Genomic DNA, 16419 nt, shown 5'->3' on the forward strand with positions numbered 1-16419 from the left:
CGGCCGGAGCGAGAGGGGTCAGCGGGCGGCTGTCCTGCGGACGGGGAGAGGAGTTCCCAGAATCCCGCGCTGGAGTGGAACATGGCCAGCAGGTAAGCGCTGCGCTGCGTCTGGAGCACTGGAGCATTCTGGGTACTGACTGACAGCATGAACTCATTCATGCTGATTCATTCAGTCGATGCTGGAGATGAAGTGAGACGGCAGAGATGTCTGTCTGATATTTCTTTGAGAGGAAGAAGTGTGAATAGCATGGATGAATGTTTCTTTCTATATTTATAGTGTGTCTTTAGTTTCGTCACCGGCGTGAATCCTGATTGGTCAGAGCAGCTCATTCTCACTCTAGAGAGCAGCTGATAGGACATTTGAAATCTGTGTTTGTGCTGCGAAGATGAGCTCAAAGCTGAAAGACTAACCGTGCAACACACTCACACAGGGCAGAACAGAAAAAACTCATCATGATATATGGCTTATTGCATATAGGATTAACATTAGGGGTGGGAATCGCAGGGTACCTCACGATACGATATAATCACGATACAGCGATTCTGCGATAATCGATATCTTGCGAGGCAATCATATAATGATACATCACGATATCTGTCTTAACTATGAAAACAAAATGCCTGTGAAAAGGTTAAGTGCAAGTTTTCTTTCTTTATTCAAGTCCAAACTGTTAGAAAACAGCAAAAAAAAGTTCTGTAAATCAATTTGAACATGTTAAGTAAATTAATCATTTTATTCTTGGACTTCTTAAAAGCTTACACTTTTCTCTGTGTGTAAACCAACACATTTAACTGCTTATCAATTATATATATATATATATATATATATATATATATATATATATATATATATATATATATATATATATATAAATAAACCTGGTACATTTCAAAATTGACCTGAAACGCTTTCTCAGCTTTTCCTGTCCTCTTATCATAAAAACGGTGCCCTGCACATATGGCATGCAGGGAAAAAATAGCCGTTCGCTTCGCGTCTTTTGCGTGCTCAGGCTCGTTATTTCAAATGTAGATGCATGACAAGCACACACACTACTGCGCCACATGACAGCTCTGACAAGGTTTTGTTTCGCCGTCCATGCCATAGGTACAGATTTATGTTTCTACCGGTCGGTGCCCACTGCCCTCACACTTATAATACCTGAGAGAGAAGGGAAAACTGGACGCGCTGGCAGCGCTCTCTCTAACACTTATAGTGAGGGAAATCCACCTGCGATTCGAGCGGAGAGGCTACTCACGGGCTGAATATGCACTCTGCAATAACATGATTGGTGCTGTTCTGGCACTTCCGGGGCAGTTTTTTTAGTTCTCATCTCCATAAACATATATAATATAGCAGTAGAGCCAATACAGTGGCTGGAAATCTGTTTATCCTTCGATTCCTCGTGCTTCACCATCTTCATAGAGAACGTGGTTCATGGTTGCTCACGGTGCTTTGGAAAGAAGCTGGAAATGGTGCGGCCGCGATTTCCACGCATTTTTAGATGCTGGAAGCAGGGAAATCTATTTAGAGCGCCTTATTGTATTAATAAAAATATCGATATTTGGTGCCAGATATCGATTCTCATATCGCATGGAGAAGGATGGCGATATATCGATTTATTGTCCAACCCCTAATTAACATTGTCATCCATTTCAAGTTTATAATGTAGCTAACAAAACAGAAACTTTAAAGATCCCAAACTTCATGGTTTAATATTTGAAAATTAATTTAATTTACAATAATAATAAATATTATATTACATAATTATACAATAATAATAATTATTATAATTATTAAATACTTTTTTTTTTTACCATAACCCATTTTTTTTTTTACATTTTTTAAAATAACTGTACAGTAGTATTATTACAATAGTAATATTTAGTTTTTACAACTTTTATTATTAATAATTATCTCCATCACAATAAAAGTCATAATAATTATCATTATTTTATAGCCATATTGATATATAACCACAATGTGACTTTTTTGGCCAAATTTTGCAGCTCTACAAACAAACTCAGCAAACCTGGAGCTCTGTTAAAAAATCATGTTTGAACTCACAGTCGCTATTTTTGTCAGAAAAACTGTGAGATCCGGTGAGTTTTGAGAACTCTAGAGCAGACTGAGTGAATCAGAGCGATCAGGTGACGATAGCATGCTGTGTTAGCCATTGTCGAACGCCGTATGAGCAGCAGACCAGCCCAAGATCACATGATCCCCTGACAGGAAGTAGAATATGGTCTGCTAGTCGTGAGCGTTAGCTGCGGAGGTCTCTGCTGTATGGGTGGGTTACAGCGGAGGTCATGTGATCTCTCTGGCAGCTGTTCAGGTAACAGGATCTTCAGCGGATACGCTCCAATTGTGTGCCGGCAGTAATCCCAGAGTTCCCTCTGTCTAATCCACTGCCCACCATAAATATCAGAGTGTCGCTGTTTGATTGTTTTAATAGTAGCAGATGTGGCACCTTATAAAGCGCCGCGTGTTTGTTTTACTGCCCACAAATGTTCCAGAGATCCGATCGGAGTTCATGTGTGGGAGTGGGAGCGTGGGAGCTGTGTGTGTGTGTGTGTGTGTGTGTGAGAGAGAGAGAGTGAGTGTGTATGAATGAATGAATGAATGAATGATTTATATAGCGCTTTATTGTGTATTGCTGTACACCCAAAGTGCTTTACAATCATGTGGGGGGGGTCTCTCCTCAACCACCACCAGTGTGCAGCATCCACTTGGATGATGTGACGGCAGCCACAGGACAACGGCGCCAGTGCGCTCACCACACACCAGCTACAGGTGGAGAGGAGAGAGAGATAGAGCCAATCAAGTGTATGGGGATTAATAGGAGGCCATGATAGACAAGGGCCAGTAGAGGGAATTTGGTCAGGACACCGGGGTTACACCCCTACTCTTTATGAGAAGTGCCATGGGATTTTTAATGACCACAGAGAGTCAGGAGTGTGTGTGTGAGAGAGTGTGTGTGAGTGTGTGAGAGAGTGTGTGTGTGTGTCAAGTCAAGTCAAGTCACCTTTATTTATATAGCGCTTTTTACAATGCAAATTGTGTCAAAGCACTGCACAATATCAAAAAAGGAAAATAATGTGTCAATAAGTTTAAATAGTGTCTTTGCGATCAGGTCGACGATATCGCTGGAAATGAAGCGTGTGTGTGTGTGTGTGTGTGAAAGAGTGAGTGTGAGAGTGTGTGAGAGAGTGTGTGTGTGTGTGTGTGAGAGATAGGGTGAGTGTTTGTTAGAGTGTGTGTGAGAGAGTTACCGTGGTTACGATGGCAGTTGGCAGCAAAATAATCAGCTCCTGATTTAACAACATTTTACCAGAGAGTGTATGTTTTTCATGACTCAAATCTTGATTAAATAATCGGATACTTAACTGTGAACAATAGAGGCAGAAGATTATTAACCCTCTGGGCCCTGGGGGTGTTTTGGGGGCCTGGAGAACTTTCGACATGCCCTGACATTTGTGCTTTTTTCAGTTGCTTTTAAAAATATAAATTGCTAAAGTCTAATAACACTGTAAACGGCACAAACTGGGCTAGATTAATATGTTAGCAGCATTTATGTACATGATTGTGTTTTTGAGAAATCAACGTTTATGCATGGTTAGTGAAAAACTAAAATTTTGAAGTCACTGAAATAAGACCATAAAACACATACAGAACAATTGTTCACAAGACTTTTGAGAACTGCCTCTTGTAGCCTAGAATTTTTGCTTCAAAATTGTGAAAATCATCTTGTTTATTTGCTCACAGAAAACAATACATTGATTTAAATTTTTAAAGACATATTTTGTGATCGAAAGCCAAAAGCGAGGGAGTGGTAATGGCCTTGAATATTAAGTGATTCTCACCTGAGAGACAAAGGGCCCTCCCCTAAAGCTGCTAATGGCCCATCAGTGTGACTGTGACTGAGGCAGGTAAGACAGAGAGTGTGAGGAGACTGAAAAAATGGGTTTTTAAAATTATTTGTATTTTGTTTACAACACAGTATAATCAAAACATACATAATGAAGGTCAAAGACACATTATTGTGCACACTGATCTAACCACAGAGATGTGAACAGACTTTGACTCGTTCCTACAAACCCTATTACGTCGATGGGGTCGGCCACGGCCTCTGGGTGCGAGACGGTCAGAGTGGTTCTGGTGAAACTCAGCCAGGAGAGAGAGATCCAGCACATCGTCCCGGGCCACCCAGGATCTTTCCTCCGGCCCGTATCCCTCCCAGTCAATAAGATATTCCAGGCGACCACCCCGTCGCCAAGAGTCCAAGATGTCCTGCACCCTTTAGACAAGGGGCTCCTCGATGATCTCGGGAGGAGGAGGTACTTCAGGCTCGTCGGGTTCTGTGACAGAGGGAGAGACAGGCTTGAGGAGTGAGACATGGAATGCTGGATGGATAAGATACCGTGCAGGGAGTTGGAGACGGAAGGTGACCTCATTTATCTGCCTCTCGATGGTAAAGGGGCCGGTAAAGCAGGGACTCAGCTTCTGGCAGGGCAGGCGGAGACGCAGATCCCGGGTGGAGAGCCAGACCTTATCTCCAGAACGATAGACGGGGGTGGCAGACTGTCGGGTATCTGCATAGGTCTTGTGTCTCTGTACTGCCTGCTGGAGTTAGACATGAGCTGAGTCCCAAACGCTCTCACTCGCTCGGAACCAGTGGTCGACAACTGGAACGTTGGAGGGCTCTTCTGTCCAGGGAAACAGAGGGGGTTGGTAGCCGAGTATGCACTGGAAACAGGTGAGGTCGGTGGTGGTTTGCTTGAGGGAATTTTGTGCATACTCGGCTGGAGAAAGCGGTTCCAGCTGTGCTGGTTGTCATAACAGTATGCCCGGAGATATCTCCCAGTCTCCTGAATCTTCCTCTCAGTCTGGCCATTAGTCTGGGGGTGATACCCTGAGGAGAGCCTGACGGGGACATCGAGGAGTTTGAAGAATGCCTTCCAGACACGGGAGACAAACTGTGGCCCACAGTCGGAGACGACATCTTCCGGGATGCCAAAGGTGGGGAAGAGATTATGGAAGAGGGCCTCTGCTGTTTCGAGGGCTGTGGGTAAACCCCGGAGGGGAATTAACTTACATTTACATTTTACATTTATTCATTTAGCTGACACTTTTATCCAAAGCGACTTACAATTGCTATATATGTCAGAGGTCGCACGCCTCTGGAGCAACTAGGGGTTAAGTGTCTTGCTCAGGGACACATTGGTGTCTCACAGTGGATTCGAACCCGGGTCTCTCACACCAACGGCATGTGTCTTATCCACTGCGCCATCACCACCCACCAACTTGCAGGCTTTGGAGAATCTGTCAACTGCAACTAGTATGCAGGTATAACCCTATTATATATTATATTATATAACCTTATTATATATTATATTAACCTTGGGGAGATCTGTGACGAAGTCGACTCTGACGTGGGACCAGGGCCGAGGTGGATGGGTAATGACATCTCCGGCGGGTCTTGGAGATGGCGCAGACTAAGCATCCACGAACGTACTGGGAGACATCCCGGGCCATACTGGGCCACCAGTACCAAGCTTGGAGGAGCGAGAGAGTACGCTGGCTGCCTGGGTGTCCAGAGCCCGGGGAAACATGCAGGGAGCCCAGAAGGGAAGTCCTCAAGGAGGTGGGCACGTAGGTTTTGCCCTCTGGGCCTCCTAGCAAAGCGGGTTCGGTGATGGAGGCGATGCGGATCTGTTCATCCAGGGCCCACCGGATGGGCTCACAAGGACGGCTGGAGGGAGTATGGGTTCAGGTGTGGAGGGTTCGTCGGGGGCATGGATATGTGAGAGGGAATCTGCCTTGACATTCTTATCTCCAGGTCGATACGTGATGGAACACTGGAACCGAGTGAGGAAGAGGGCCTAGCGAGCCTGCCGGGGGTTTAACCTCTTAGCACTTCGGAGATATTCCAGGTTTTTGTGGTCAGTGATGACCGTAATGGGGTATTGAGCTCCCTCCAGCCAATGTCTCCATTCCTCCATTCCTTGTAGGTGGCTCAAGCTTCGGAGTTCCAGGACAGAGACTTGGGTTTCTGACGGAGCATGGAAGTGAGGGGGGCTGAGAGGAGACTGAAGTTCAGAATGAACCTCCGTTAGAAATTTGCGAAGCCGAGGAATCGTTGCAGTTCCTTTACTGACTGAGGCTGGGGCCAGTCCTGGATGGCTTGGACCTTCCCCAGGTCCATCTGGATCCCATCTGCACTGAGGATGTAGCTGAGGAACTGGACCGTGGGGCGTTGGAACTCACACTTCTCGAGCTTCAGGTAGAGGTGGTGTTTCCTGAGTTGGCGTAGGACCTTCGTCATGTGATGGCGATGTTCGGCCAGGTTCCGGTAGTAGATCAGGATATCGTCTATGTACACGATGACAACCCGGTGGAGGAACTCCTGGAACACCTCGTTCATAAAACCCTGGAAGATGGACGGAGAGTTGGAAAGGCCATACAGCATGACCCGATATTCATAGTGGCCTGAGGGGGTAATGAACGCCGTCTTCCATTCGATACGAACGAGGTTCTAGGCGCTCCGCAGGTCCAGCTTCGAGAAGATGCGGGCCCCACGGACTTCCTCGAGGGAGCTTGACAGTGTGATCATTGAGGGTCCGGTAGTCGATGCAGGGCTGCAAGCCTCCGTCCTTCTTGCCCACAAAGAAGCAGCTCGAGGCCGCCGGAGAGGTGGAAGGGCGAACTGTTGTTGGAGAGCCTCATTGATGTAATCCTCCATCGCCTTGTGCTCCAGGATGGACAGGGGGTATATCGACCTTTGGGGAGTATAGCTCCAGGCAGCAGGTTGATGGCACAATCCCATGGCCAGTGCGGTGGTAACTTCGTGGCTGCCTGTTTGCTGAACACATCCTGGAACGCCAGGTAGTCAGATGGGATCGTCGGAACCTCATGAGGTTCGGGGCTCTCCACTAGGCTGGAATGAACTTGGAGCTTCAGGTTACTAACCAGGGGTTGGAGAGACAGTTTTGAATGCAGGTTTTACTCCATCAGAGGATCTCACTGTTATCCCATCTGACTTCGCGGGAATGTTGCGATAGCCAGGGGCATACCAGGATGATATCGACGGTGGGTCCCTCCAGTACCAGAAAGGAAATCCTCTCCTGATGAAGACAGCCTACTTGCAGAGTGCCGACGCCCGAGCGGTTTTCCCTATATGGTCTCGATCTTCAGCTCGGCCTGTCTCTGGCGGGGTAAATCAAGCTGTTTTAGGAGGGCTTGTGAGATGAAATTGTCTGAGGATCCAGAGTCCACGAGAGCAGGTACTGAAATGAAATGACGTGGGGTGAGCAGTTGTACCGTTAACAGTGGTAAGGTAGAGATAGCAGGCTCCGATTGGAGGGTACTCACGGCTGGGCGTGGGGGGCAAGAGGGGCACACCTGAATGAAGTACCCCAGAACTCCGCAGTAGAGGCACAGCCCCGTGGCGAGACGACGAGCACGCTCAGTGCATGAGAGGCGATTTGTATCCATTTGCATAGGTTCTGGTACCGGAGGACAGGCAGCTGGTGAGGACGGAGAATAAGTGGTTTTGTCCGGCTGACAAGCCGTGAGACTTTGGGAGATCTTAACGGCCTTCTGCATAACGCTCTCCAGACCGAGCTTTATTATTTATGTCATCATAGATCACCATCTGACTGTAAGCAGTGAGTAGCGCTGCCTCGTTCCATCCATACGAGGCCGCCAGAGTCCGAAACTGCAGAGTATAGTCACTGGCCGAAGAATCACCCTGATAGAGGTAGATGAGTTGGTCGACAATGGAGAGCGAGCCGGTGGATAGGCCGAAGACCTCCTTGAAGTGGGAAGAGAAAGCATCGAAAGAGTTAATTATAGTGGTCTGTGAGTTCCAGATGACTCGTGGCCAGAGCAATGCCCGTCCGGTTAGCAGGGAGATCAGGAAGGCAACTTTAGCCCATTTGCTGGAAAATGTATGGGATTGCATCTCTATGTAGAGTGAAAGTTGGAATAAAAGAAACACTACATTCAACCGCCTCACCCGAATAGTTTGCAGGGATGGCCATGGGCAGAGGCAGACTGAGGGTGTGTGACCGGAGGGAGAGCTGTTCGAAGAGCGCTGACCAGCTCTTCGAGGGGATCCGCAGTGGCGGGGTTCGGGAACTCCATCTCCAGTTGTCGGTTCTGTGGTCTGGTCTTCTGTCAGCAGATAGACACGGGACACAGAGGTAAGTGCAATACAAACAACAGGTTTATTGAAAAGCAGCAGAGGGGATTGAGATGAGCAGTAAGTCCGTGTAAGCAGGCGGGGAATGGGAAAGTCTCTTGGGGCTTATCATGAGTGTAAATGTCCTTGTTTCCTAATCCAGGGGATCCAGAGGGAACAGTGGAGCGTGGAGACGGTGGAGCACAGGAGAATGGGGATAGGAACACAGGAGCAACTGGTAGGTAGACAACAGGTAAGTGGGTCAGGTTAGTCAACATAGAATGCTTGAGACCAGACTGAGTGAACGGGAGGAGTGAAGGGATATAGTGCTGCTGATTAGTGCTGACAGGTGGCGGTGATCAGAAATCAGGGGATTGGGATCTGATGAGTGTCGTTGGTGGAGACTGCGGTGACTGTGGTGACTCTCTGACACAACCGTTACCCAAAAACATCTGACCTCCAAATTACATGACCTAGAATTCACCACAAAAGATGAGCTAAACCATTTAGACAAACCCATATCATTAAATGAACTAATAGGCAAAATTAAATCCCTAAAAAACAAAAAATCCTGTGGCTTTGATGGAATATCTAATGAAAGATGCTATTCTGAAAATATTCAATTCAATTCAAGTTTTATTTATATAGCGCTTTTTACGATACAGATCGTTGCAAAGCAGCTCAACAGGAATTTAAGTTTCCACAATATATTTATATATTGCAGAACCATAATATGTTTAACTTATGGCAAAATTTGGAAATTCTGTATGTTGTCTGAGCGTTGGCATCCTCTGAGGCCCTCTGAGGGGTTGGCATTATCTTTCCTCAGGTGTTCGGTCATTTCAGATCATTTAAGGGTTGGATCCAGACTGAAGCTTCTGTCATTCCTATGTTAATCCTGTGGCAGAAACAGAGAAGCAAATAGAGACATAATTAGCGTAGCTGCTGTTCCATCTAAGCAAAAATGATTTGTTCAACCCAAGCTAAAGAATAATAATAATGTACATTTGATCAGATATAACTGCAGTACAAGATTATAAGATGCATTATGTGAATGCTTGGCTAAAGAGATGTGTCTTTAATCTAGATTTAAACAGAGAGAGTGTGTCTGAACCCCGAACATTATCAGGAAGGCTATTCCAGAGTTTGGGAGCCAAATGTAAAAAAGCTCTACCTCCTTATTCGTCGACGAACCTTTTTTCTGTGACTAAAACGAGATGTTGACGAGCTAAAACTAATATCTGATGATAAAAACTATGACGAAATTTATGCGCGTCTTCGTTAACAAGACGAGACGGGATTAAAATGTTATCTGAGGACTACCTGACATTCAAAATACATCCTATAGGCTAAGTGAAGTGACATTCATCCAAGTATGGTGACCCATACTCGGAATTCGTGCTCTGCATTTAACCCATCCAACGTGCACACACACAGCAGTGAACACACACACACACACACCGTGAACACACACCCGGAGCAGTGGGCAGCCATTTTATGCTGCAGCGCCCGGGGAGCAGTTGGGGGTTTGGTGTCTTGCTCAAGGGCACCTCAGTCGTGGTATTGAGGGTGGAGAGAGCGCTGGACATTCACTCCCCCCACCTACAATTCCTGCCGGCCAGAGACTCGAACCCGCAACCTTTGGATCACGAGTCCAACTCTCTAACCATTAGGCCACAACTTCCCCGTCGTGTCTGTCTTGTCTTTCAAAATGTGCGTCTCTGTCATTGGATAAGGTGCGTTTGCATATCTAGTCTCAGTATGGCAGCCGCAGTGGACGGATAGGCTACCAAAACGCGAACTAGCGATCTGAAACAATGGCCTCAGCACCCGAAGGGTTAGGGAGTGGGTGACCAGAGGTCCCGTTTTTCCCGGGAGTCACAATTCATTGTCGATTAACTTAAAGTCAGTGAAGGTGCGATAGGCGGAAACGCACTGATAGAAGTGCTCTCTCTCGCGCACGCTCCACTTCTTCAGTTCTCATACAGCGCGCGATCAGTTCTCAGTGCTCAAATACACACACAGCAGTCCACATGTCTCTCATGTAGAGCATCTCATGGAAATACAGTCCGTCATGGTTTAAGTGAGCTTAAACAGGTGGGTGAAAACTGAATGTATGTCAGTAGGCTATTACATGCATACCTTCCGTCTTAAAGGGACAGCATTCCTAATTATCTGTCATAAATGTTAACCAACAAAAGATGTTAAATAAATGTATACTTGTTAAGTAAACCTACTGTATCTGAAAAATGAGTTTAATTTATATTTCTACCAAAAAATGAAAATTTATTCCAGTTTTTCCAAATTCAATCCTTGATTCAAATTTCTCATAACTAAGCTTAATTGATTTGGTCTAAAGAGAGAAGTATTGATGACTATTTTTGTTTGAATACTACATATAAAATAGCTACCAAAATAAATGTTGGTAACTGCAGTTTGACTAAAAGTAATGACTAAAAGTTGACAAAAATGCAATGACTTTTCGTCGACTAAAACTAGACTAAAACTATGAAAGACTCAAATGACTAAAATGTGACTAAGACTATTAAGCATTTTCGTCTCAAGATAAAGACTAAGACTAAATCAAAAATGCCTGACAAAATTAACACTGAGTGGCAGAGTGTGTCTGCCTCCCGAACAGTGTAAGGTAGATTGTTCCAGAGTTTGGGCACTAAATAGGAAAAGGATCTACCGCCTGCAGTTGATTTTGATATTCTAGATATTATCAAATGACCAGAGTTTTGAGAACGCAGCAGCAGACGTGGAGGACTGTAATGCAATAAGTAGGGGTGTTGAAATTAATCGTTTCTACGATGCATTGCGATGCAGACGAGGATGAATCGGTATCGCTTCATTAATAGACCATAACCGATTATGACTTACTGATGCTTTTCTGACATCATTTGTTGCATACGTGCGGTAGCATACAATAGCAGAGTGAGGCAAGTGTGAGTAATTAAAAATGCTCTAACTACTTTAAAAGCCAACATCTGGGCACATTTTGGCTTTTATGCACAACCTGGTTAGCACGACCTGGAGAAGAGACACGCTGTGTGTAAATCATATCACGCACAAATAAAATATGCAGGGGCTAATTGCACTAACTTAAGAAACCACGTCAGCCGTTTTCACCCTGAGCTGTTAATGCCTGTCAGTGCCAATGTGGAAAAAATTATACATTCAAGAAGCATGTTTTCTTTGAGCAGGTAAAAAAGGTTCAGTTCATATATCTGACTGCTTGAATTTATTGACAAAATTGTATACATGTGAAATAAAATTTGAAAATTGAGGATGCAGTGCATCGTCAATGCATCCTGATGCATCGTGATATCGAATTGAACCAAATTGATAACATGACAATCGTAATCGAACCGTAAGGCCAGTGTAGGTTCACACCTCTAGCAATAAGAGCTCGCTCAAGTACTGAGGAGCTAAACCATTCAGGGCTTTATAAATAATTAGCAAGATTTTAAAATCTATGCGATGTTTAATAGGGAGCCAGTGCAGTGTTGACAGAACCGGGCTAATATGGTCTTACTTTCTGGTTCTAGAAAGAACTATAGCTGCTGCATTTTGAACCAGCTGGAGTTTGTTTATTAAACGCGCAGAACAACCACCCAATAAAGCATTACAATAATCTAGCCTCGAGGTCATGAACGCATGAATTAACATTTCTGCATTTAACATTGAGAGCAAAGGTCGTAATTTAGATATATTTTTGAGATGGAAAAATGCAGTTTTACAAATCCTAGGAAACGTGGCTGTCAAAGGAGAGCTTGTTATCAAATAGCACGCCTAGGTTCCTGACTGATGATGAAGAATTTACAGAACAGCCATCAAGTGTTAGACAGTGCTCTAAGTTATTACATGCGGAGGTTTTAGGTCTGATAATTAAGTTTTTTATATCGACTATGCATTCTGTTAGTTTTTCAAATTGGTATGTTTCACCGGGCCACAAAGAAATATAGAGCTGGGTATCATCAGCATAACAGTGAAAGCTAACTCCATGTTTTCTGATGATATCTCCCAAGGGTAACATGTAAAGCGTGAAAAGTAATGGCCCTAGTACTGAGCCTTGAGGTACTCCATACTGCACTTGTGATCGATATGATACTTCTTCATTTACTGTTATGAACTGATGGCGTTCAGATAAATACGATTTGAACCATGCTAATGCACTTCCACTAATTCCAACAAAGTTTTCTAGTCTATTTAAAAGAATGTTGTGGTCTATAGTGTCAAACGCAGCGCTAAGATCCAGTAGCACTAACAGAGAGATACAACCACGATCAGATGATAAAAGCAGGTCGTTTGTAACTCTAATGAGAGCAGTCTCAGTACTATGATATGGTCTTAAACCTGACTGGAAATCCTCACATATATCATTTTTCTCTAAGAAGGAACATAGTTGTGATGATACTACCTTTTCTGATATCTTTGACAGAAAAGGGAGATTTGAGATCGGTCTGTAATTAACTAGTTCTTTGGGGTCAAGTTGTGGCTTTTTAATTAGAGGCTTGATAACAGCCAATGTTGGTTTGAAGGTTTTGGGGACATATCCTAATGACAGTGATGAGTTAATAATTGTCAGAAGAGGATCTATGACTTCTGGAAGTACCTCTATTAGGAGCTTAGAAGGAATAGGGTCTAACAATGTTGTTGGTTTAACAAGTTTATACAATTATTCCTCTCCTAGAGAATGAGTTGAATTGTGTTTGTGTGTGTGTGTGTGTATCTACGTGTGTGTGTGTTGAGGCGTCTTGTGGCGTCTCTGTTGTCTGCAGCTGCACTGGTTTCTCCTGGACTGAGAGGCGCGTCAGTGAGCTGCTGTGCATCAGTTAACTTCTGCTTAAGCTTCATTTGTTTATATTTCTGATGTTCTGATAAACACCAATAATGTTGATTCATGTTTTGAGTTTATACAGTGTAGGACATGATCCGCTATGGCTTTGTGCTTGTTTGAGATATTGCTGAAGGTTTGATGATGTTTTCAGCTCTGTGAGATTGACTCTCTTTCTCTGTGTGTGTGTGTGTGTTTGCAGCATCCGTCGGCAGCAGGAGAAGCGAGTCATCCTGTCTCCGATCATCACAGATTTCTCTGTGCGCATCACAGCAGCTCCAGCTGTAATTTACCGGAAGCCTCTGTCAGCGGATCACGGCCCAGCTGAGGTACGTGTGTGTGTGTGTGTGTGTGTGTGTGTGTCTGTGTGTGATGTTTCAGTGATGCTCTGTCTTCAGTCAGATGAAAGTGTGTGTTCAGGAAGGGACGCTGGAGTGTTTTGGGAAGTTGGAGCTGCCGGAGAAGCTGAAGTTGCTGCTCAAGCGAGACAAACAGTTTCTCGGTTTTTGCACAGTAATGCTTTCGCCATGTGTTTGTTTGCTTCAGTGAGGTTTTGACGTCAGCTCCATGCTTGACCTTAAATACTGAAAATCACTAAACAAACAGCCACTGGTTTCACTTTACACAAACCTGGACAGAAAAGCCGTCCAGAGACCATCTGACATGCAGGTTTAGAGCGTCAGGACGGTTATAGTGAATGAAGATCTAAACACGTTCTGTTAGTGAAAGAGCTTTTCACCAAACGCTTTAATCGGACACATCTTTAACTTATGCAGTAATGTTTACGGTTGTCAGAGTTAGCGTTAGCAACTTTAATATCCAGTGTGTGTCATAAGTAAATTTAGATTACATTGGTTTAAGTGAAACATGGCTTCATGATAACATCCCTACAAATATGATAAATATTCCTGGTTATAAATGTTTTAGGAAAGACAGATTATCAAGTAAGGGTGGTGGAGTATTATATTAGAGAAATGTTTAAAGGAGCACTGCGTAAGTTCTGAAATTTCTAACAGTTACTGACACCAGTGGCCGTTAGAGGAACTGCAGCCAGTCTCATGCTCGTTCTCGGTGCACACTAGATAAGGCTTTTTTTTTTAAGCTTACCAGGAGTTTCCGCGGGTGTCTGGGTTGTGCTGGAGGCTGGTCGCTTCTTTCCGTCCACAGAGTCCATTTCAAACACTACCGCTAGCGATTGCCGCTGTAGACGAGATCGCGCATGACGTCACATTTCGTGAATTTTCGTGCCAATTCGGACCCGACTCCTCCAGACACAACTGAGCCTACAGGCTGATAGAGGCAACCGTGGTGGACAGTCAAGGTGTCATTCTTCCTATTACATTATGGTTGGCTCATAAATGGACAAATGAAAACTCTATCTTAAAGATTTTTTTAAGTAAAAACCTACACATAGCCCCTTTAAGTGTACTGAAATTGAGTTAAATAGTAAACTTGAATGTTTAGCCATAAATGTGATACTTTCTCCTCGTATGCAATTTAATATTGTGGTTCCATATAATCCTCCATCACACACACAATCCTTTTATGATGATATGAAGAATCTATTGGAAATGTTTGATAGTTCGGTTGAAACAATATTTTATGGGGATTTTAATATAAATTGGGCAGATAAAAATGGAAGACAAAAATTAAAAACATTCATGCTAAATTCAATTATCATCAGTTAATTAAAAAAACCCAACTAGAATTACTAGAAATAGCAGGACTGTAATAGATCGTATTTTTACATAGGGAAGAGCGCATCATAAAAACGTATAATCTACTGACAGGTCTATCAGATCATAATATGCATTAACAGCAAGGAAACTGACTAAACAAGGATTACAGCAGTTCAACAAGCAGAGACTCAACAGATTTAAGTTTGGGATACCAAAATCAAGAGTAAGTCAGTTTGAATTGGAAATGAACAATGCTGATTGGGGTAATATTTTACATTTAAATGAAGTAAATCAGTGTTGCACTTCTTTAACGGAAAATTTGACCAATTTGTTAAATAAGTATTATACCGCTCAGAAAAGTTTAAGAAAAAGAATATCGTTACCTTGGCTGAACAGTGACATTCGTGATCTTATGAAAAAAAGAGACAAGATGTTAAAAACTGCTTTATCTTCTACATTAAATACAGATAATTTGATTTACAGAGGTTTAAGAAATAAAGTAGTACAAGAATTACGGAAGTCAAAATGATCATATTATACACAATTAATAGAGAGTGCCAGAGGACAAAGTACAGTTTTATGGAAACAATTAAATAATTTAGCAAATAATTTTCTAATCAAAATGTAGTCAAAGAATTAAATTTAAATGGTAAAGTAATACATGATAAAGCTACTTTGGCACACAAGTTTAATGGTTATTTTATTCATTCAGTAGATGAATTAGCTCAACATTTTTAATTAACAGCATTAGAAAATAGGGTGGAGGTTGAGGCATTACATTTAGTTTGTATTAAGGAGATTGATGAAAATAAAATAACTGAAATTATAAAAATATTACCAAATTCAACCGCAAAGGATGTTTTCAATATAGATATTAATTTTATAAAAAAAATATAGTTCCTTGATGATATCTCCATTAAGTCATTTGGTAAATTTATCAATTAGAGAATGTAAGTTTCCAAAAATGTGGAAAAAGGCTGTTGTCACACCAGTTTACAAATCAGGAGATTCTAATATGATTTCAAATCATCGTCCAATATCAATTTTAACAGTTATGTCTAAGCTTTTAGAGAAAGTTGTGGCCGAACGATTAATCAATTATTTAGAAAGTAATAATCTCCTTCATCAGCATCAATTTGGTTTTAGACCACAGCATTCTACAGAAACGGCTATTTGTTATTTTTTAGAAAAGGCTCGATCTTCTTTGGATCAGGGGTATGTAATAGGTGCTGTATTTATTGATCTTTTGACACAGTCCACCACACTATCTTGATATCTAAATTAAGTACATTTAACTTTAGTAAACAATCAATCGAGTGGTTTTCCTCTTATTTAAAGCAAAGGGAACAGTGTGTAAAAGTCGAGGATACAAAATTAGTGTTTATAAGGAATAAAATGGGCTTACCTCAAGGCTCAATTTTGGGCCCATTGCTTTTCAGTTTGTTTATAAATGATTTGCCATGTAGTTGTCCGGATGTTGAATGTCAGCTCTACGCTGATGATGCAGTAATATATACATCTGCTAAGGTTGCTGCACTTTTAAATGAGCAAATGTAAAAGATATCTAGATGACTCCAGGAAAATAAACTTACATTTAAATGTTAAGAAAACTGTGTTTTTCTAATAGAAAGAAAACAGAAAAAATTAAAATGAAGGTACTTAACGAAGAAATAGAGGAGGTAAATGAAGATAGTTTTTTAGGAGTAGTTCTAGATTCA

General features: G+C 42.8%; 1 protein-coding gene across 4 annotated transcripts in view; it reads left to right on the top strand.

The window, feature by feature from the left end:
* Positions 1–16419, top strand: part of LOC306877490 (intermembrane lipid transfer protein VPS13B-like) — a 190568-nt gene that overhangs the window by 85942 nt on the left and 88207 nt on the right. For all 4 annotated transcript variants that reach the window (XM_079429263.1, XM_079429262.1, XM_079429264.1 and 1 more), the window contains exons 31-32: positions 1–92; positions 13225–13351. The exon at positions 1–92 is cut by the window's left edge and continues 112 nt beyond it. In XM_079429263.1, coding sequence (XP_079285389.1) covers positions 1–92; positions 13225–13351 — 219 coding nt within the window. The remainder of the gene's footprint in view (positions 93–13224; positions 13352–16419) is intronic.

The sequence above is a fragment of the Barbus barbus genome, assembly GCF_936440315.1.
Source record: "Barbus barbus genome assembly, chromosome: 12".
In the NCBI taxonomy this organism is placed as follows: domain Eukaryota; kingdom Metazoa; phylum Chordata; class Actinopteri; order Cypriniformes; family Cyprinidae; genus Barbus; species Barbus barbus.